The 23134-nt window shown below is 36.6% G+C and overlaps 1 protein-coding gene across 2 annotated transcripts in view; it reads left to right on the top strand.

Annotated features, from left to right (window-relative positions):
* Arap2 (ArfGAP with RhoGAP domain, ankyrin repeat and PH domain 2) overlaps nucleotides 1-23134 on the top strand; it is a 150057-nt gene that overhangs the window by 76214 nt on the left and 50709 nt on the right. For both annotated transcript variants that reach the window (XM_034509442.2, XM_076938512.1), the window contains exons 15-20: nucleotides 1233-1377; nucleotides 2286-2388; nucleotides 2998-3196; nucleotides 3374-3437; nucleotides 16871-17034; nucleotides 21916-22128. In XM_034509442.2, the coding sequence (XP_034365333.1) occupies nucleotides 1233-1377; nucleotides 2286-2388; nucleotides 2998-3196; nucleotides 3374-3437; nucleotides 16871-17034; nucleotides 21916-22128 (888 nt within the window). The remainder of the gene's footprint in view (nucleotides 1-1232; nucleotides 1378-2285; nucleotides 2389-2997; nucleotides 3197-3373; nucleotides 3438-16870; nucleotides 17035-21915; nucleotides 22129-23134) is intronic.

Here is a 23134-nt window from a genome sequence, read left to right as displayed (position 1 = left end):
ATTTCAGCACAGACTGATGTCATTCTGCAGACTCAGTGGATTCATACATATAAACAGTGTAGAACATGCATGTTCTATACAGGCATGTAAACATGCTCAAGACAGAGAGGAGGAGCTTGGGGGGGGGAGGAGTGTGGAATTACTGTAAGCTCAGGACTTCTGGAATCCTGTTAACCTCTGAATTTGGGTGCATTGTCCTCCAGACTTCATTTGACAACCACAGTTCTAAATTAGAACATCCACATCACTCCATGGAATACTGAACTATATTGCCTGCGGGATTACATATAGGGTTTAGATAAATCCTACATGAATCTTCCTTGTCTCAAACATCACAACTGAAGAGAAATTAATAACCCCTCTTTCACTTTCCCCTCATATACTAACTCTTCTGCTAACCAGCCAAGGCCTGAGAATTGCCCGTTATGTGGTCTTGGTTTCATTTTGGTGGACATCTTATAAAAACTGCTTTAACAGTATGGTTTCTGTAGCAGAGAGTGGGTTCTCTGGGCTTATTGACGATCGCAATTTCACTGTTTTTCATTGCTTCCCAAATCCATAGGAATGTCAAGATTTCCTATCACATCTTAGTTATTGTAGATACTCAAAGACAAGATCAGTGCCTACTTGTCAGACCTCTGGCCCATTTCCAAAGCATGTGAAGTTATACACATGATAAAACTACAAGCCCACATTTCTAAAGTAAATGGAGCCTCCTTGTAATGACAACAGGCCATCCACAAAAACAAGTATCACTGTGTACCAATAAAACTTTATTAGGCCAGGTGATAGTAGTCTGATTTGGCTTCTATCCATGATGTTCTAATCACTGGATAATAAGAACTTGAAAACTCCCAAATAGGACACTATAGACATTGCAGATTCTCAACACTTCTTTTACAATCTCCTGAATCAGTGGGTTTGGGTTTTTGTTTTGTTTGTTCTCCTTACAGTGCTCTATGCAGACCTCAGTCTCTGTGGTTCCAGAGGTGCTTTGAAGCTTTCTGTGGTCATGAATGTCATATTTATTTTCATCTGGTACATTCTTTACAGTTAGTTAATGTTTTTGAAAGCAAAAGTATATCAATGTTATGGCTTACAAGGTAGGTAGTTTGGTGCTCCTTATCTAAAACAGGGAAATTATCAATTTCTTTATTTGAATGCAGTCATGCTGTTTTAAAAAGTTTAATATTATAACTCTGTTTCCTATTTGCTTTGTTTTAAATTCTTAGAGACAAATAAAAAATGGTGTGTTTTGGAAGGCGGCTTCTTGAGTTACTATGAAAACGACAGGTGTACCACACCTAACGGCACCATTAACATCAGCGAAGTTATCTGCCTGGCTGTCCATAAAGAGGATTTCTATCTGAATACTGGGTAGGTCCACCCTTGAGCAGCTGTCTGGGAGACTAAAGGGGTTGGTAGTCACTGAAACAGTTAGTTAATGAGGATTTAGTTATCTTTCATGTTCTTCCATTGCTTTCTATGAAAGGGTTCTATGTCTCTTTAAGCTAGTTTATTTTATTTGAAATCTCCACAGGAGATTCTCTAAAAAGGTATTTCATAGTGTAGCAATCTATTGTTGACCACCGAAGTACTTTTATTTCTATGTTAATTTAAGTAGTGGACTAAAAGCAAAAATTATATATTTGTTTAAAGGGCACCATATAATAAAACATGAGAGAAAAAAAGGCTCTGTGATTATTGGCTCATATTAAAATAAACATAATATCAAATTCTTCAGATGAACACGCTCCTGCTGTGCTACGTCCACAACCCTCTGAGATAGTAAAGAGCAAACTCAGTGATATATTTCAAGATTATTTGGGTACTTTAATGGTCTGAAAATGTTGAAATTAAACTTCTGTGAACATCTGAGGTATTTAAGAAACAGCCTGAGGGATGCTGCTCTAAAATATCTTCCTGTTTGTTTTATAGTAGAATTAATGAAAATGTATAAACACTAACATAAAAATAGTTTTAGGAACAGAGATTTTAGTAATTTTTATGATAGAGATTTGTAACAGTATCATTTATATTAAATTACATTAAATCTATTATTATTATTATTATTATTATTATTATTATTATTATTATTATTATTACATACTAACCAGGATATTTTACTTGAGAGTCATAGTTGAAGGTGCTATTTTTCTATTCAATATTTGTCAATGCTATATAAACTGATTATTATTTAATTTGCTTTTCTTTTGACTTTTAAAATTTTAAATCACGTTTATTTATTCTGTGTGGTGGGGTCTTTTTATTTGTCCTTGCTGTAGGCCCATCTTTGTCTTTGAAATCTACTTACCTTCAGAACGTGTCTTTTTGTTTGGAGCCGAAACATCTCAGATTCAAAGAAAATGGACAGAGACAATAGCCAAGGTATTCAAATTTTATATCTGCTAAGTCCAGGAAAGATCTTAACTTGTGATCTATGGTTGAGGTTCAAGGCTCGGTGAACATTTTATTCTATGATGAAAGTTTTTTGTACTTTCAAAGTTGGTCATCAAAACCAGTTAAAAGCAGATTTTCTAGGGCCTGAAACAGAAATCCAAGTATCACATTGTATTTTCGATGATTAAGATAGTCTTCATATTGTAAATACATGTTTCTTTCTCCTGTGCCTTCTCATGGGTATGTTACTTACCCACGTACATGAGGAAAAGAGCCGACTTAGCCACCGATGCCAAAGGAGCACACAGTGCATGGAAGTTCAGAAGCTGATCTTCTAAGAGTGCACAAACCAAGAAAGAAAATTCCTTATTTTGTATACATACTATGAAAACAAAGCATATGGTGCTGCTGCTTGAAAATATGCATTACCTGTTTGCTTTAATTCTCATAGGATTTTTAACTAATTATTTTGATTTTGTCATTTACTTGGAGTCTTTAGGAAAACCATAATTTTTTCTAGTTACCCTCTATCTGTACTTAGGGAAGGGCTTTCCTATTGTCACTGTCTTTCTTACTTTTCTGTATTTGTTTTAACAGCGTTTTGTTCCCTTTGTTGCTGAAAACTTAACAGAAGCTGACTATGATCTGATTGGTCAACTCTTCTACAAAGACTGCCATGCCCTGGACCAGTGGAGAAAAGGCTGGTTTGCTATGGACAAGTCTAGCTTGTGTTTTTGCCTTCAACCTCAAGAAGCTCAGGAAGAGAGGATGCACCTAAGAAGACTGCAGGAGCTAAGTAAGGACCCCACCCTGATGCTTGTTGCTAGAATACACCTCCTGACTGCATGTGGGAGTGGCAGCTTCACCTGGAACTTGGAAGGCTTATCTCCAAGACTTGTGACTAAGTTATATTAACTGTGTATCTATGCATATTTTAATATTAAAAAGAAATATTCATCTTTTGTCTCTCCAGCAATCAGCACAATGGTTCAAAATGGAGAAAAAGTAGATGTATTACTCTTGGTAGAAAAAGGGAGGTAAGTGGTTTTTGTCATTAATTTTATTTTATTTTTATTTTTCAGAATTTAGGAGTAGGGTATTTGGGCATAAGGGGGAAACTATTATCTTAAAATTTGAGCAACTCTTATATAAACTATTTTAGGCTTTCACATACAATTTTTCATGTCTTATGACACTGTAGCATGATTGATCTTTATAGGTCCTGCAGACCTGAGACATTCTCGTTTGTGTGATAGGAGTTTGATGATTGTGCATGTGTTTTTAGGATCTACAAATGGCCTACACTACAGATGGCCTCTGCATGCCAGTCACTCATAACTAGAACTGGATTTCTTGAAGTTGTTGATTTTTTTCAAAAAGTATTAATTAAGCTTCTACCATCTATCAGGATGGCTTGCCCTGTTGGAGGTAACATGATGCAAAAATAGACAGTCTCCTTGCTCTCATAAAGTATGCACTGTAGCGGGGGGGAATTATACAAATCAACAACAGAACCCCCACACAGGTACACAAACAAGAGCATATGCTTTATCATTGTCCATCAATTACTAATCCTCTGAAGGAAAACAATCAATGACTGAGAGGGAATGAGAACAATATTCTGTACTAGTGAGGGTAAGAGCACAGATACTGTGGATGAAAAAAAGTGCATCCTATGATTTAACACAACAGATACTATGTTCTAGATATGCAGGCCCTGATAGTCGAAGGTCCTGTTAAAAGGCTAAGCTTATATGTTAAAGGGGTTCTGTAGCTAGTGGAGGCAGGAGGTTGAATGAGTGAGAGAATGGGAAGAAATTATTTCATATATATACCTAAGGCCTAATTATATAGCTAGCACCCTGCACATCATAGTATAAAGAAATCTGTTTTTTATTATAAGCATGAAGATAAATGACTCAATCTGGAAAGTGGAATTATCTCTTTTAAAGAAATCTTCCATTCTGACTCCTGAGGAAGGACTCTGGGGGACAGGAGTCAAGCTTAGTGTTCAGTTAGAGTTTTGTCACAGAGTCAAATAAGAGATTGGTTATCTGAGACTGAGCATTGACAAGTGATTGGTTGTGTCAAGAAAGAATGATATGCTCTTAAAATAGGTAGTTGTTCTACTCAAGGATGGCTCCAGAGTTCTGAGTCACCCTAATTATGGCACTGTTTTGAGGTCGCAATACATACATAGTAAAGATCGGACTTTAGTATGATTGGAATAGTTGAAGAAGTCATCTGGAGAACTAGTAACATGGAGATTTCTATTAGATATCGAGATGGAAGTAAGAAAGATGGAAGAATTAGAGTGAACACAATCTGCTGATACATGTGTAGCTAATTCATTTTCTTTGATTCTCCTAGAAAGGTACCAAACACAGACCATTTAAAAACAACTGTATTTACCACAAATCACAAATTTTGAAAGTGAGGACAAACTTTCAAAAATGTCTAGAAGAAAATGAGATTAGAGAGGTAGGATATTTACTCTAGGAAGGCAACGTGAGCACAGTTTCTTTTAAGATTGTCTGGGCTTGTATAAGTATAAGGATGAAAAGAGACCAGAAAAGGGAGGCAAGGCATTAAAGGTTGAAAGAGGCAAGCTGAAGAATGATGTGGCACTTTGAGCCTACTTGCTCTGATACCCGGATGTTGCTTTGTGAGCTGAATATAAAGAGTGAATCCTGGGCTTTTAGACTGGGTCACTGCAGGAAGAGTGTGAGCTTACTTGGTTGTCCCACATTGTGTTAATTATGGGCGCAGCTATTGAAAAGCTATTTGAATGCTGTGCCAGAATAAGAGAATTTTATCACATTGTGTATTTTTTTCATCTCCTTTGGTCTGTCAGACTTCTGGTAAATAATGACTGTAAGGTAAGTAGAGTTTTGCTACTTGATTAAAATCATTGCTCTGGAAATAAAACAACTTCCAATTGCTTGTGTTGATGGTATATAGAGATATCATGAATAAGCCAGGGTCTGAGGAACCAACCAGTTGCAACCTTTAGGGTTTTTGTTGTTGTTGTTGATGTTGTCATTAACAGCTTCAAACATAGACATTAGTCATAAATAATCTTAATTAGTTAATTTCTTATATTCTTTGTTATTGTATATCCTTGGTTAAAGTGTATATATCCACTATTGGTTATTATTTTTCTTTTCTTTTTTTTTTTTTTTTTTTTTAGGAGGTTTATGTCATCTTTCCAACTCTCAGGTCACATTCTATGGGTTGAGGAAATAAAGAGCAAAAACCTGGAGGCTGAAACAGAAGCATAGGCCAAGGAGAAGCATTGATTACTTTCTTATTCTGCATGACTTGCTTGGCCTGCTCTATTATACTTCCCAGGACCACCTGCACAGGAGGTGGCATCTCCCACAATGGGCTGTACCCTCCCGCACTAATAATCAATTAAGAAAATGCCCTATAGACTTGCCCACAAGCAATCTGCATGGACGCATTCTATAAATTATGGCCTTAACAACAAGTTGGAAAAAGAATTCTCTGAACTGAAAAACTTCATAAATTGATAATCACCCACAGCTTACAGTCTCTATTTAAATATACAGTTTAGTCTTCCTAATAATTTTCTCTATATGCATAGCATTAGTGTGTTTAGAAAGAGGAATATTGCAATAATATTTTCCACACACAGAGCAAGTTTGCTCTAAAAAGCTCTAAGCAGAAGGTATACCAGATGGCCTCTCTTTAATGTGTATTCTTTGTGTTCTTTAAAAATTACTATTTTGGAAAATAAAGCTTTTGTGATCACACTTAAGGGTTTCTGGTGTGCTAGCTGATGCTGTTACTGGGACGTAGAATCTATGTCCTTTGCAATGTCTTGTTGGAATTACTTTGTATGAAAAAATAAACATAGTTTATGTAGATTTTATGTTAGTGCATTTAGAGACCTAAGAAGTCAGAAGGAATTTTCCTAGACAGTCACTCCTATCTCCAGTTGCCTGAAATACTCAGTAGATTGCAACACCTTTTCTGAAAATTAAAAACTGTCTGTGCTCTCTAGCCCACACTCTCTGTTCTTATGTCTTTCAAATAAGCCACTTTCTTTCCTGTCTTTGTGCTCCAAAACTGCATGCACACTTGTCAAAGACACCTATCACTGAGCCTGTGCTGAATGCCTTTGGTTATATTAAACAAAGGAACTAACTCAGCTGTGTTAGCAGAAACAGGAGTGAAGGTGGTGTATTTAGTGTGTGTTTTTGTTTTCAGTTCCCTGGCTGACCTATAAGAAAGCACATTGTGTTTGATGGCTCCCAAGGCTGACTGCATTTCAGTTTTAACTGCAGATCCCAGACATAATGGGGAGAAACACCATGTCAATATTTTCCACAATTTTGGAACTGAGTGCTTTGCTCAATTTGGGAGATTAGTACCCTAAATTTAAGGTCCTTATTTTCTATTAAATTATTCTGTATGTTCTTCCTTCCCCCCTTGGAATTGTGCTTTATGGGAGAGGCTATGTTAGTGATCCTCCTGAGGCTAAATTATCTTAAAGTGGTTTCTAAATTGTGCATGTAATTGCTAATTAAACAGTAGCCCATTGCCCACAATATCGGCTTCACTGCTTTCATAAAATTTGTGATTTAATTCTGAGCAATGAGTTTATCTAAATTTTGCCTAGAAAAAAACAAAAACAACCCCCCCAAAACAAATACCAAACAAACAAAAAACCAGTTTCTTTTCTCTCACCACACATACAGATTTTTTTTTTTTGATTAAAAATAAAGGACTATTCTATTGTGCATTTAAGTGACTTATAGTAAAGAAAATTACAATTAATGGAGTAGTTGTATAAAAGATGGATTTTGAATGTATATTGTTTTGTTTTAACAATTTTCCTTCATTCAGAAACATTCCCCGTTTACCAGCATATAAGGTTATAGAGAAGATCTGAATGTAATGGTTGCTGGCTGTACTCCTAATACTTGAACTACTAAGGCAGGAGGATTGTAGTGAATTTGAGGCCAGCCTGGGCTACAGCATGGTATCTCACAAAGCATAAATAAATAAATACATATATTAATCAATAATAGTTGAGAAAACTTGAGCAAGTCTTTTCATGGCATATGTGAGCAGGATAATCTCCCCCTCAAAGGAAAACTATGTTTTACAAAATCCTGACTTCTAGTAGAAACACAGTGAGGGAACTGAGAGAGCAAGGTTTTGAAGAGTTAGACACTGTGGGGTTATAGAGAGATCTTGTGTGGTACAGGAACAGATGCAGACCAAGTAGGACTTAACCTTGAGAACCTGCAGACAAAATCTGCACCAGTGGCTTGGAAAGACAGGCAGTTGACATATTGCATTTCCAGTTAAATTAATTCATAAGATTTTCAGGACCTTTTCAAGAATGCAGAGAGCATCCTTAAAAGAACATTCTAAAAGTTATTGTTAAATGTGGGGATGTGGGGATGCGTTTTGCAGTCAGTGAAATACCAGCAAATCTTTGAGCAGATTTGTAACAAAGTTTTCTCTCACATTGCACATGCAAGTGTTTGTCTGATAGTGTGAGCTGAGGGTGGGAAGCTAGCTTTATCATCCTTGAGGAATCACGTGGCCTGAGGCTGTTTACTGAGCTCTTGGCTTCAGAAGAAGCAATCTATTTATAATAATGTTTCCTCATTCATTATTCTTGTTGTTGCCACCTCTGCATCTGCATAGTCTCTTAATAATTAGCTTTTGTTTTTACTAAAATTCTATCTCTGTGTCCCAGTTTCTTACATAAAGGAGTAGGGGAAAAAGTCCCTAAATGGAGATGCTACAATGCTAAATGCAGTGTGCTAGACACCTGCTTCTGGCATCATGGAGACACTATGTGGCACATGCTGTTCCTCTTTAAATAACTTGAAAACTCCACAGAATAGCGGAAGGAACTGTTTTCAGGTTTTGTAACAGTTGGTGTTTCTGGAATGTGATTGCAGAGAATTTTAGGTGGTCTTGGATTTCTCTAACACTTATTGTACAATGGGAAACTCAGGCACAATATGGCAGATTTCCAAGAGAGGAGTCCCGTGAGCCTGGATTCACAGGCATGTCAAAGACAAGGGTATTCTTTTCTTGGGACTCAATTTGCAGTGTGGACATCTAAGAGGTTAGGCAAAACACATTCTGGAATGTCACCAGTGAAATAACCTTTGGGGTGTACAGTAGACAGTAGTAGAGTATGTTCAAACTCTTATCCACCTTGTTTAGAATGATGGGTTGCCTATGCAGGACATTTAGCAAGGATCCACAAAGAATAGTAGCTGAGTATAGTGCCTGAGACTAAAGGATGCTTGGCTTTTACTTTAAGCTTAAAATACATCTCTAGACCCGTGGCTTCACAGATGCTCTACTTCTCTGGGCTGAACAAGAAAATGATGCTAAAACATTCATTAATATTCTCTGTGGGAAGGCTTTACAATCTCATGAAAAAACTCAGTGTTCATGGTGTTTAACTTTCAGGTAAAATTAATCATAATTATGAGTGATATAAAAAAGCCATAACCAGTTCATAGATATAGCAAAAAATGTAAAAGATAATATAATTAGCCAAGACTATAAAGGTGATTTTTAGTATTATAAATATATTCTGAGATGTCAAAGAAAACATACACATAATTACAAATATGCTTAATTGAAAGGAAAAAACATTAAATTCAATTTTGGAAGTGAGATTTTAGTGTAGCACAGTCCAGTCTTGAGCTGCGATTCTCATGCTCAGCTTCCTGAGTCAAGCTGAGCTTAAAAACACAGCATTTGAAAGATATCTTCAGTACAAGTCTGGATTATTGGGCAGAGAATCTATCTCAAAGGTAGAGCAGTTGATTAACATGCCAGCAGCCACGTGCTTGATCCACAGTACTGAAATGGAAAATATATCAATAAAACCAGTGTACTCAATTGAAGCAAAAACAGCAAATACACACTACTACCAGCAGAGGTGAGAAGAAATTTTACTGTGGGCCATCCTACTCTTTAAAATAAGATGGAATTTTTTTTATAATAACTTCAATCGTTAAGATACAATTGAACAATACAGATGCATGAACTAGGCAGTCATGTTCACCTGTTTTATTCAGTATTTTATCTGTAGATCAGCATGATAAACAAAATTGATAAAAGTTATAAACATTAGAGTGATAATTGAAGTATAGTTATAAATCTTGGAACTTTAGTTGCAAAATAAAATCTCTGGTAGCTTTTCAAATTTAGAAACTTTTATGTGGTCATGATGGCTCATCTCTATTATCCTAGCATGTAAGAGACTGAGGCAGAAATTTTATGAATTATAGGCCAGCCTAAGTTATATTTAATAGGTTCTAACCAATCCTTGTCTCAAACCCTTGACCCAGCTCCTCAGGTTAGAAACTGTGTTCCCAGCTCCTCAAGTTAGAAACTGTGTTCCTCCAACCAGCTTATTAAGGGTGGTGGGGGGGAGGGGGGAAGCTGGCAGTTGTAGTGTACACCTTTAATTCCAGACCTTGGGAGGCAGAGGCAGAGACAGGCAAATGTCTGTGAATTCGAGGATAGCCTGGTCTATAGAGTTAAGTTCTATGACAGCCAGGGCTGTACAGAGAAATTGTTTTGGAAAGAAGAAGAGAGAGAGAGAAAAAAAAATAGGTAGTTCAAAGTAGAAAAATGAAGATTCTAAACCAGCAGTGAGATGCATGATGACATCATGAGTTTGGAAAATTATTTTTGTGTGTGGATATGTGTTATACTTGTATATTTGTATGTATGTAAGCACATGTGTGCGGTACACATATGTCAGTTTGCTGGTATGTAGAGAACAACAGTTGACTTTGGATGCCTTTTTCCATCCCTCTCCACTTTATTTACTGAGGCAGGTTTTCAGGCTAAGCCCAGAGCTCTAAGATTTGGCTAGGCTCTTTAACCAGTTTACCAAGGGATCCCACACTCCTGTCTCCTCAGTTATCAGGGAGGCCACCATACCCGTTGTCTTCTTCATGGCTGCTGAACGTGGTCCTCACATCTGTGGGGCAAACACTTCATTCACTTGGCTGTCTCCCCAGGGACAGATTCCTGTTTACAATAAAGGTAATGGATACTTACTCAGTATTCTAGTGAGTTAGCTTTAGCATGTTTATTCAGTATGCATCTTGACACATAGCCATAACAATACAAAGTTCCAGTCAAGTCAGCTTCTAAAATTAAAAAGTGAGAGCAGGCTAGGTGCTCCTTAGTGAGTAAATGTATAAACAGTATGATGGACTAATTATTTACTATTAATTAATTATAAACAGATCTGTATTAACAACATAACCAAATGGTAAGACTATTACGCTGAGTAAATGAAAACATGAAAAAGAGTAATGGCACGACCTTTCATTTATATAAAATTATACAACCAGTAGTCTAATACGTAATGACAGAGAACAGACCAGATTTTCCTGGGTGATGGATAAAAGGAGGGATTCACTGCAAAGAATTATGAGGGTTTTGTAAATGATGCATATGTTTTGTGTATTGGTTTTGGTAGCAGTCACATGGGAATAGGCATTTATAAAAGATGTTTTGACCACACAATTAAAATGAGTGCATTGTAAAGCTAATGAGCAAATGTCACTCACAGCAATAAAATGCTTCATCTTTTCCCATTAGAACCAAGAAGCTTACACTGATGATAAGCATATTCTTTGGGAGCTTGCTTAGGAAGTAGAAAGGAAACTCCAGTGAGCATGTCCAAAGATATCTTACAGCTGTATCCATTGCAGATGTAGAATACTTTGCAAGGCAGGATATATGCTCTTCTGTCTCTTGTCTCTTGAAACAGGGTATTCTCTATGTAGATCAGGAATGTTTTGAATTACAGAGATCTGTCTGCTTCCATTTCCCGAGTGCTGGATGAATGGCTTACACAACCATACCGAGTTTGATTCTCCTTTTAAACGAAGAGAAATGGATTATACTATGTTCTAATAGACCAAGTGCTAGGTCTCTTCCAGTAATGTCTTTGAGCCAGCCTCTTTAGGAAACTGTTTCATGATCCTGTCATAAGAACACTGAGAAGAAGTGACACAGCAATGCCACTTCTATAACGAGCATGCCATGGAACTGAAAACCAAGAGTTTTGAATTTCATTGTTTGAGAACAGCATCGTGGACACGGTGACAGCTGGTGACTTAGAAATGAGTTATTGGAAGTTGATGGCAACTAAAGGAGAGTCAGTTTTCCTCAGAGACATGGCTCCTGAGAAGCTACTCATCTCCAGTAGATGGCCCTATATCCATGCACATATGGTCAGCCCTACGTAGACTCAGTGGGTTTAAGTAAAAAAGCACATGAAGTTGGGAGAAAAAAAGTGGTGTATAGTAGCAGGGTGCAGGGGACAAGGGCAGGGTGTAGGGTGCAAGTAAGTGAGAATTTGTAAGGGAGGGAAAGGGGATTGCTTGATCAAAACAAATTATATTTATGTATGAAATTCTCAAAAATAAAAATAAATCAAAAATGCCAGCTTCTCAGCCCTTCGTTATCCTTGGGCCTCAAACAAACTTCCTCTATGTTTTAGTTTGCCTTTCATAAACGAAGAGCTTGGCAGACAGATCTTCCTGTCTCTGGGTTAACGCTCAGTGTAGAACACAGGTGACGTGTTGGGGGCCGACTTTTAGCAGAAAGCGGCTATCAGCTTTGCAGCCATCTTGAGCCATATACCCTGACATGAGACTTGGATTACAATAGCCTACAACAGCTGAGAACACTCAGATAACCTTGGTTTAGATACCTTGAGATTAAAGGTGTGTGAGATTAAAGGTGTGTGAGATTAAAGGTGTGACTTAAGAGTATGATTTAGAAGTATAGAGATCAGAGTTAGAGACAAGACCTAAAGGCATGATTAAAGGTGTAACTTAGAGGCGTGGCTTAGAAGTAAGACATATAAAAGGCAGAGGCAGACAGTAGAGAATCAGACTATAGAGGGAGAATCAGACAGGAGACACTTAGAGGAAGAGAGACTGAAGAATAAACGGGATTGAGTCACACCCTGTCTGGTCTCCATTCTTTGAGTCTGCCCTCACCCTCGCTCTTGCTGAACCCTGACCCGCAGACGGGAGCAGCAGCTTGGGCCAGGATACAGTGGCCGCCCAAACGTGGGTCGGCCTGGGCCTCAACATTTTGCCTGGGCTGCAACATTTATTTTGGCCGCCCCAACGTGGGGCTGGTGTGGACCCCAACAGTGACATACTTTAGAAGTCTGTCCCACATGCCTTGCCTTCAAGGTATGAGTAAATACTTAGATTTGTATCATTTGTTTCTTACAGCTTTTTAAACCAGAAAAAGACAAAATATTCATGAGCTTTATAACTAGAGACAGTTTGATGTTTTGGAAAACATGACAGAATTTATACATGTCTATAATGATATATTCTGTCTGTATATACATTATCCAGATGTATGGGAAAATATATTCCAAATCAGTTGACCTTTCCCAAATTTGGCAGATCTAAGCTTATGTCCATTTACAGATGCTCTAGTAAATATGTTTATTGTCATGTACATATGCATGATAGAGAAGCAGAAGCAGATATTTTTACCTTAACTTTAAATTATTTGCTTGTGACAGTGTTTTGTGCTTGAAAATACTTGTCAGACTTTGCAAATTCATGCCAAGATTCTTGATATGTACCACCAAATGTCATTTCAGAATATCTATGCACTCTATAAAATACTTTGTCTTGTTGTACAATCTTCAGCTGCATTTCCAGTTATTGTAACACTTCTGACATTGCTGTATTTGTGTGTGAGTGTGTGTGTATGTGTGTGCTTACACACACACACACGCATATAAACTTATGATTATTACACTAGTTTTTGCATATTGTCTCTTGGCATTTTTATGTGTATTAATTTTAATGATTGATGACCATATTTCTGCTGAGACCTGAAAGTTTTCATTTTTCTATAAATACTTAGGCTATTTTAAATCCATTTTTATGGTATATGGTATTTACTTCTCAGCTTTAGTTATTTGTGGATAAGTTTGCTTTATGTAGTCTGATTTGTTGTTTATCTCAAGACACCTCAGGTTTTTTGTTTTTTGTTTTTTTTTTTGGTTTTTTTTGTTCGGTAGGCTCAAATCACTATAAATACCAATTCATTTATATATTGTAATTTTAACAGAATTTTTATACATTAGTATTTTATACATTATATTTTATATATTACAATATATTTTATATACTAGAATTTTATACATTAGTCCTGGAGCTTGTCTTGTAGAATTTATTGAGCTGCCTTAATAATAAAATATTAAATGTTTATGACTTAGATTTATTTTTGTATGATTGTCAATAATAATATATAAATCTGCTGTAATTAGAGTTGATCAAAATAACTTTTTCATATATTGAGTACAGAGCTGAATGTTTACTTGAAATCCTTATACAATGTAAAACGCTTGTAGTAGCACTGGAAAGATACAAGGTTGGTCAGCATATGCATAGAAAACATGTTATGATACCTTACTTGGTATGTCTACAGTTTAAATAGGAATCAGAATATATAGTTTTGGAATGAATACAGTGAAATATCAGGCATCCCATGGGCTGTAGTAGTAGATGATACATTTTAACTGATTGACAAGTTGACACAGGAGTTAACATGTCATTACATGTTCTGCACCTCACTAATTCACAAGCAGACAGCTAACCTTCCAGTGTGGGGTTTCTTTTGACTAGAAGGAAAATTCAAAGTCTGCCATACTCACAACTAGTGACAGGGCTGTAGTAATCTTAAAGGACCATTGCTACATTTTGGATATGTTTCACTGGCTACTAGAATACCCACCCATTGTATTTTCAAGAATTTTAAGTCATATTAACAACTAAATTATGAATTAAAAATCTATTTAAATAAACTCAGAGGAAAAGACACTGTTACTATTTTTACCTGAATTTAGAAAACCAGAATTTTCACTAGGTTTATATAGATGCAAGGGCTTGCTACTTCTGAAGTTAACTTGCTGTAATCTTTTCATGGAGACATGTACTCAGAAGTAAGATGCTTTGGATGATGTACAATAAATGGAAAAGCTAAAACATTGCAGAACTATTGGACCATTTGTCAGAATTCTTCAAAGAAAAGAATTATATTCTCTGTGGGTCTGGGCAGTTTTGGTGGAATGGAAAACAAAAACGATAGATGAAGATGTCAGAAAGTAAAAGCCAAGAAGTACAGGCACAGACGTTAGTAAAAAGTAGTTCTAGCAACTCCAGGATTGTGTTGGAGTGCTGGCATTGGCTTTGTCTTCCTGAGAGAGCATTGCAAGAAAAGAAAAAAAGGTAGGAAAGGATGGGAGATTTTCTTTTTCTTAAATCACAGTCAGTGATGTTCAGAAATGTAAAAGATCTCATTCTTCTTCCACGAGTCCCTACAGAAGCCCTAAGATTTCATCAGCTGTCCTTTTCTTGCTGTTGGTAAATGCAAAGTATCCAATTTTGCTGAAAAATAAAATACGGTAGTGTTTCTTTAGAGCAGCGGTCCTCAACTTTCCTAATGCTATGACCCTTTAATACAGTTCCTTATGTTGCACTGACCTCCAACCATAAAATTATTTTCATTGTTACTTCATAACTGTAATTTTGTTACGGTTATGAATCCTAATGGAAATATCTGATTTTCATGATGTCTGATATGTGACCCCTGTGAAAAAGGGTCATTCCATCTCCCATGGGGTTGCAATTAATTGGTTAAGAAACTTGGGATGGAGAGATGGCTCAGTGGTTAAGAGTACTCACTGCCCTTCCAGAGGTCCTGAGTTCAATTCTCAGCAACCACATGGTGGTTCACAACCATCTGTAATAGGATCTGATGTCCTCTTCTAGTGTGTCTGAAGATAAGTACAGTGTACTCACATATTTAAAATAAATAAATCTGAAAAAAAGAACTGACTACCTTAGAGTAAATATACTTGGGGGTATATTGGTATTTCACATTTTAAATTCTGTACTGAGGATAATGTTTGAAAAAAAAATATAATGCCAGTAAATGCCAGCGACCAGGCTTGGGCAAAGACCAAATTTTTTTTTCTCACAAGTCTGTGCAAAGTTTGGCATCTGACCAGTAAGTTGTATAGGAACAGCAGAAGGTAAAACAGACGACAAAGCAACTATTGGTTAAGACAGGAACCCATGGCCATAAGTGTTTGCTGATCTCAGAGAGCATTTAGGAACCTCACTGTATGTCATTGGCCAGTAGGGGACATCTGTGTAGCCAACAATGAGCTGTTAGAAAATCACAGTGGAAAACTCAGGCCAAATCATGAAGACCCTTCCATTTAAAAACCAAAGCTTTAAAGGTATGACAAGTATCCAAAACTGGTGTCAGCAGCCCCATCTTGTTGAAATAATGTTCTGGTAATAGTGAGGAATAGAATGATAAAAGAGGAGATCAAGAAGCTAATCCTGTCAGGGGCTTTGGTGACCTTGGAAAGTTCTGAAAGAACAGAAAGGAACACCAGAAAGAGTGAATATTACAGATTATAGGAACACCAGCAATAACAAGAGGTGCAGAAATGTGGAACTGATTGGCAGGGGATGCTCAGCTACAGAAATAAATTCCAAACTTCATAAGACTTATGTAAAGTCAGTTAAGTTGAGACTTAAGTTTCCCGGAGCAGATGGTTATCACAATAGTGACAGTTTTCACATTCCTGGTCCATGGTGGAGGTATCCAATACATTGTTTCTTAGCCACGTGCTTTAGAGGAAAGATAGAACATCTACAGGGTGCTTAGCTGTGTGCTGTTACCAATTTGTTATCAATTTGTTGATCAAGTCTCCAACAAAGAAACAGAGATCTCATTTGAATTATGAAATAAGGTGTCATTTGTGAAGACCAGTTCTAGCCTAGAGATCCAGAGTAGAGCTCACTAATAGTGTGTAGGACGTGATAGCCTCACCCTGATGACAGGAATCTAGATCCTCTCTAAAGTCTGTAGTTGAACTGAGATTATGCATGATGGGGCTCTTCGGAAAGGTGAAGTAACATTGGGATAGATGCTGAAGTAACATTGGGAGAGAAGCGACAAGTCTCAAAGAATGGAAATCTGAAAAGAAAAGGCAAATCACATTTGTTTCCCCCACCCCTTATTTTAAAGAAATGAAATTGAAAATTACAAAATATTTTTGTTAGCCAGTGATATATTTAAAGACACTGGTGATATTTGCCACATTAGCTTTCATTGAACTATTTAGAGATGGATTTGCAGACCTAGGGAATTGGGAGAGGATGCCTGAATTGGTAGAGCTTCCTCTGTGACCTTAACAGACAACAGAGGGAGGGAGAGCGGGAGACACACCTGGTAGGGTGGAAGGTAAAAGAAAGTTTTTTTTTTTCCCCTAATGTGTGAGACAAGATCCCACATATCTGGATTTTAGGGTAATCTGTGTTGAAAATACATTTTTTAAAAAAGCAAAATTATAATGTGATGTGCTTTTTAAACTTCACAGAACACTATACATCCATGGGCACTCCAAGTTGGATTTCACAGTCTGGCATACTGCAATTGAAAAAGCAGCAGGTACAGATGGTAACGCATTACAAGATCAGCAGCTCTGCAAGAATGACGTCCCCATTATTGTGAACAGCTGCATAGCATTTGTTACACAGTATGGTAAGTATCACAGGATGTTTATTCAGCTCCTAGGACTTAGGGCATCACTCTTAGAGCGTCTTAGTGGTACCTCCATGGGAACGAATTAGTGCCTTTCCCTTTGTAAGTACACCAGTGAAACCTCAAAGCCCATCACTGCTCAGCTGGCCCACCCCTTTCTCCAGCAGCACATTTACAATGGAAATACTTTCCCACCATTACCTTGGTCCTTCATGCCCACGAAAATACTATGTAACCCATTAAATAAAATAGTATTAAAAACGTCCCTAAAAATAGTAAAGACTGTTTTTAGGGATAAAAATTCTAGAACAAAGCCACAATCAGCTCACCATGCTTAAGTATAGTTTTTAGAAATAGTAAACCTCGGAACAATATACATATGATGTGCTTTCTGTTAGCAAGCACAAAATGTGTGTGTGTGTGTTTGTTTCATTCATCATGCTATTGGTCAGAAGTTTGCATCAACTGTGGCCATTCATTCATTTTAATGATGGGCTATTTGCTACAGACACTTTTATGAGCAACTAGCAAACAAAAAGAATTGGATCTGTACCTACTTTGTTAAGTCTCCTTTTAATTCTGTGTGATAGCATGGATTTTATAAGTTTACCTAGAAAATAACCTTTATCTTCATATTTATTTTCAAATTATTGTGAATCCTCAAATTCATTCTTAGTTACATACATCATTCAGATTTCTAAAAGATAGGGACTTTCTATTATATGTATGTATGTATGTATTATGTGTGTGTGTGTGTGTATTTATGTACATATGTGTGTATGTATGTGTGTATGTGGTTCTGGGCTCACATCCAGGGTGTTACTGCAAGCTAGGCTAATGCTCTTCTGCCTGCTTGTATATACCATGACTTGTATTTTGGATATATTGTGTTTTCAACCTTTTAAATGATGGATAAATTCCATTTATATAAAATACAATTTGGAGATGGATGAAGTGATAGGCCTAGTATTTCTGAAGTTGTATTAATACTTTATTCTCTTAATATCATAGGTATTTGAGGTGTTTTAACTTGAAAGACTTAGTAAAATATTGTCTTGTTTCGTAGGAAACATGCAGCCAGAGTGAGCAGCTCACCTGGAATATTCTATGTATGAAGCTAATGACATGATAAATGACCATATGTCCAAAATAAGTAGTTTCATATAAAGTTGTTTTCAGAAGTTAAATTTATAGTATGTGTATTTAAGTTCTTTGGTCAAGAGTGTCATTTTAAGTATTTTACTTCAAATGTAATCCAACCATATTTTTTCAATTATATATTGTATTTATGCTGAAGGTATACTGAGACCTTTCACTTAACTGTATGTGCAGGACTTACCCTGGGGACATCTTTGGGATCATAGTGCATGTACATGTTTCTTACCAGCTGCCCTGTTTAATGGAGTAGTGGAAACGGCTTTCTTTATGTACTGTACTCATCCACTTTACCTTGTCTACATTTCGCAGGGATATGTGAGCACACACACTGTGTTAGGAAGGACATAAACTCACAGGGAACTTTTGCATCATGTTAGTTTCATGGTGGCATAGCATCCTTTTAAGCTGACAAATGATTAAAATAGCGTGACGAATTCTAGTGTAACCAATTGAAACTTTCTCTGGAGCAATCACAAGTTTCTCTTTGGTATTTATGTGAATTTAAAATTATTAAGAAATAGATTGTTTCAACTATATCTCACAGATTTTAAGAACTTTATAACTAACACAAAGTGTATCAAGTTCTGCTTTAAAGTAAAAAAGCCAATAAACAATTGCTTATATTTTTAGTAGAATATGGAATAAAACCTTTATGTTATACTCATTAACATAAAGATTTGATAGGAACTTGGGAACTACACATGGCTCACAGGATGCAAGTGTTTGCCTCCAAGTCTCTATAGTCGCAATTAGTTTTGAATATCTTAGCATCTGGATTAAAATTTAAAGGCCAATTTTCTGTGCTCTCCATGTTAACATTTTGAACTTTACCAAGTTCAAAATGTATTATGAACTTAATCTTTGAATAAAGTGTAGTAATTAATTCTTAGAGGATTCTTTTCAATTTATATAAAGTTATATTCTGTACTTTTAAGTGTATGTGTCTGTCTCTGTTTCTTTCTCTCTGTGTGTATGTGTGTGTTTGTGTGTGTACACACACAGGTGCACATGTGTACATGTATGCCACAGCATGTATGAATTAGTCAGAGGACAGTTTTTCGGGATTCAGTTCCATTCTGTCTTGTGGGTCCTTAAGATGAAATTGAAAGATGCAAGCTTGGAAGCAAGAAACTTTGTTCACTGTACCGTTTTTTTTTTTTCCTGTTCCATTTTTATAATTTCATTCAGTCTGCCGTAGCTGTTAAAGTATCAGATATTAGACATACCTTCAGTGAGGAGGCTTGTCAAATACTGCAATCAACTGTCAATATCCAAAACTGATGGTAATCTGGACAATACTATTGATATACTTAATGACAGGGCTCTAAACCCAAAAGAAAATTTCCAGGAGAGACTGTAGAGTAATGTGAGGTTATTGTAAAGGGATAGAGATTCAGTGCAATCCCCATCAAAATTCCAACTCAATTCTTCATAGAGTTAGAAAGAGCAAGTCTCAAATTCAGTTAGAATAACAAAAAAACCAGAATTCCAAAAACTATTCTCAACAATAAAAGAACATCTGAGGGAATCACTATCCCTGACCTCAAGCTGTACTACAGAGCAATAGTGATTATAACTGCATGGTATTTTTACAGAGACAGTAGATCAATGGAATAGAATTGAAGACCCAGAAATGAACCCACACACTTATGGTCACTTGATCTTTGACAAAGAAGCTAAAACCATCCAGGGGAAATTTCACACTGTCAATAGGACAAAAGAGCAACCAACAGATTGGGAAAAGATCTTTACCAATCCTACATCTGATAGAGAGTTAATATCCAATATATACAAAGAACTCAAGAAGTTAGACTATAGAGAACAAAATAACTATTAAAAATGGGTAACAGAGCTAAACAGAGAATTCTCAACTGAGGAATATTGAATGGTTGAGAGCACCTAAAAAAAAAAAATGTTCAACATCTTTAGTCATCAGGGAAATGAAACCAAAACAACCCTGAGATTCCACTCATACCAGTCAGAATGACTAAGTTCAAAAACTCAGGTGATAGTAGATGCTGGCGAGGTATTGCAAGCTGGTACAACCACTCTGGAAATCAGTCTGGAGGTTCCTCAGAAAATTGGACAAAGTACTACCTAAGGACCCAGCTATACCTTTCCTGCACATACACCCAAAAGATGCTCCAACATGTAATAAGGACACATGCTCCACTATGGTCATAGCAGCCCTATTTATAATAACCAGAAGCTGGAAACAACCCAGATGTCCCTCAACAGATGTATGAATACAGGAAAATGTGGTACACAATGGTACTCAGCTATTTAATATAATGACTTCATGAAATTCTTAGGCAAACTGATGGGACTTGAAAATATCATCCTGAGTGAGATAACCTAGTCACAAAAGAACACACATGGTATGTACTCACTGATAAGCAGATATTAACCCAAAAGTTCACAATACCCAAGATACAATTCACAGACCATATGAAGCTCAAGAAGAAGGAAGACCAAAATGTGGATGCTTCAGTTCTTCTTAGAAAGGTGAACAAAATACTCACAGGAGGAACTATGGAGATAAAGTGTGGAGCAGAAACTGAAGGAAAGGCCATCCAGACAGAGACTACCCTACCTGGAGAGCCTTCCTATATACAGCCACCAAACCCTGATACTATTGCAGGATGCTGGGAAGTGCTGTTGAAATCCTGGTATGGCTGTCTCCTGAGAGGCTCTCTCAGAGCCTGACAAATACAGAGGTGGATGCTTGCAGCCAACCATTGGACTGAGTGCCGGGGTCCTGGTGGAGAAGTTGGAGAAGGAACTGCAGGAGCTGAGGCGGTTTGCAGCCCTGTGAGGGGAGCAACAGTGTGAACTGGCCAGACCCCTCACCAAAGGTCCGGGGTCTGGACCACCAACCAAAGAGTACATAAGGAGGGACCCATGGCTCTGGCCACTTTTGTGGCAGAGAATGGCTTTGTTGGACATCAGAAGGAGGAGCAGCCCTTGGTGCTATAGGGATTCAATGCCCCAGTGGAGGGGAATTTCAGGGCAGGGTGGTGGGAGTGAGTGGGTGGATGGGTGAGAGAGCACCCTCATAGAGGCAGGGGGAGGAGGAGTGAGATAGGCGTTTTCCAGAGGGGAGATCTGGAAAGGGGATAACAGTTAAACTGTAAATAAAGAAAATATCCACTTAAAAAGAAATGAAGAAGGACAGTGAGTTCACTTTGATTTCACAAGGAGAAAGATCTGCAGATGAAGCAAAGAACGTGTATGTGTATATCAGCACTGCCATTGTTGTTACCCCTGTTCTGTTACTTAGTGCTACTTCAACTTATATGGGGTGTCTGATGAGGAGGGGAGTTGGAAATATTGAGGAAAGGTGTAGGTTGACACAGAAAAAATATCATGGTTGAATATGTGCTGAGAATATGAGAAAGTTTATACCAAACTTTATATTGTTTTGTCCAATTGTAGGCAAGCTTGTTTTCTGAGGATAAATCTCTCTTCAGGTAAAAATACATTTGAAAATTATAATATGGAGAACTAGAGAGAGACCTGAGGGATGTTGACTGAGGATGTGCTGACCTATTCAGTAGGTTTTCATTTAAATCACATTTGAGGAGTACATGGTCTTTAACTTCATCACTGATGACTTTGTTTGTTCATGATCCCACAGAAGAATCTGCTCCATTCCTAAGATATCAGAGTAGATTATGACTGCAGATACTACTCATATAACTTTTTAATTGTTTTTAATCACAGGGTTAGGATGCAAATACATTTATCAAAAGGATGGGGATCCTTTGCACATAAGTGAACTCCTGGAGAGTTTCAAAAAGGATGCAAGGAGTGTTAAGTTGCGAGCTGGAAAACATCAACTTGAAGATGTGACAGGCGTGCTGAAGAGTTTTCTGTCTGACATTGATGATGCTATCCTTACAAAGGAGCTCTATCCATACTGGGTCTCTGCATTAGGTAATGCCCTTGGTCCAGGTATCATGCCAGCCTTCGAATTTAATACTTAGACTTTTCTTTCTTTGATAATATGAAAATTTGTGTATAACTCTTGTTTGTCTTCTGACTAACCCTAATTCATATTAATATAACTGACAAAAATTTATTCATTTTCTAGGATTTCCACTTAATAAGGTAAAGTTACATTGCATCATACAAAAACATAGGGAAAATTATTAATAGACCAATTACATATTAAAGTTTTTATTGGATCCTGTTATTTTTAAAAAATTGTTTTATATGTATTTATTAAAACTAGTTCCTTTGCTGAAATATTACAAGAACATTTTAATACTTTTACCTTTTATACTTTTATAGCTATTATTTCAAACTTGTTAGATATATATTTTTAGTAAAGTACTAACATTTCACGTATCCAAAGTGTTTTCAAAATGCCTATTTTCAATCTCTATATTCCCAGTTTTAGCTTTATATATTCCATAATAATTATTTTTTCTAATATTTAAAATCTGTTTTGAAAGGGTTTTTAAAAAAGGCTCTTAAATTTGGATAATCTGTTTAATCTTAAACTGAATTAATGTTTTTAAAGGGATTGATTTTGAAATTGTTTCACAAGAAATGACAGTTTTAAATTTTTCTCTAATAGCCCTAATATTTTAATAATAATAAAAATGTAGTGTTTTGAAATTTAACTGTCTAATTCAAAAGTTAGTCTTTGATTTGCTTTCACGCATTTTTCTAATCAACAGGGTTAAGTGTAATCCCAAGGACAATATAGTTTCCTGGGTTGTAAACTATTTCATTAGATAATGTGTCTCCATGTGGCCAGTTTCCTGGCAATACTCATTTTAAAGATAGTTTTAGTATGAATAAGTGAAATTTTATCTAATTTATGAATAAGAAAACTCTGTCTTCATGTAAAATTATTCATCAAAAATAGACAATAATTTTATACTAAAATTGTTAAATGAAGAGAAGTCTGTTGTCAATTGACCAGAAAGAGAGG

The sequence above is a fragment of the Arvicanthis niloticus genome, chromosome 7 (genome assembly GCF_011762505.2).
Source record: "Arvicanthis niloticus isolate mArvNil1 chromosome 7, mArvNil1.pat.X, whole genome shotgun sequence".
In the NCBI taxonomy this organism is placed as follows: Eukaryota; Metazoa; Chordata; class Mammalia; order Rodentia; family Muridae; genus Arvicanthis; species Arvicanthis niloticus.
Note: the sequence above shows the minus strand (reverse complement) of the source record. Positions and strands in the feature narration are given on the sequence as shown.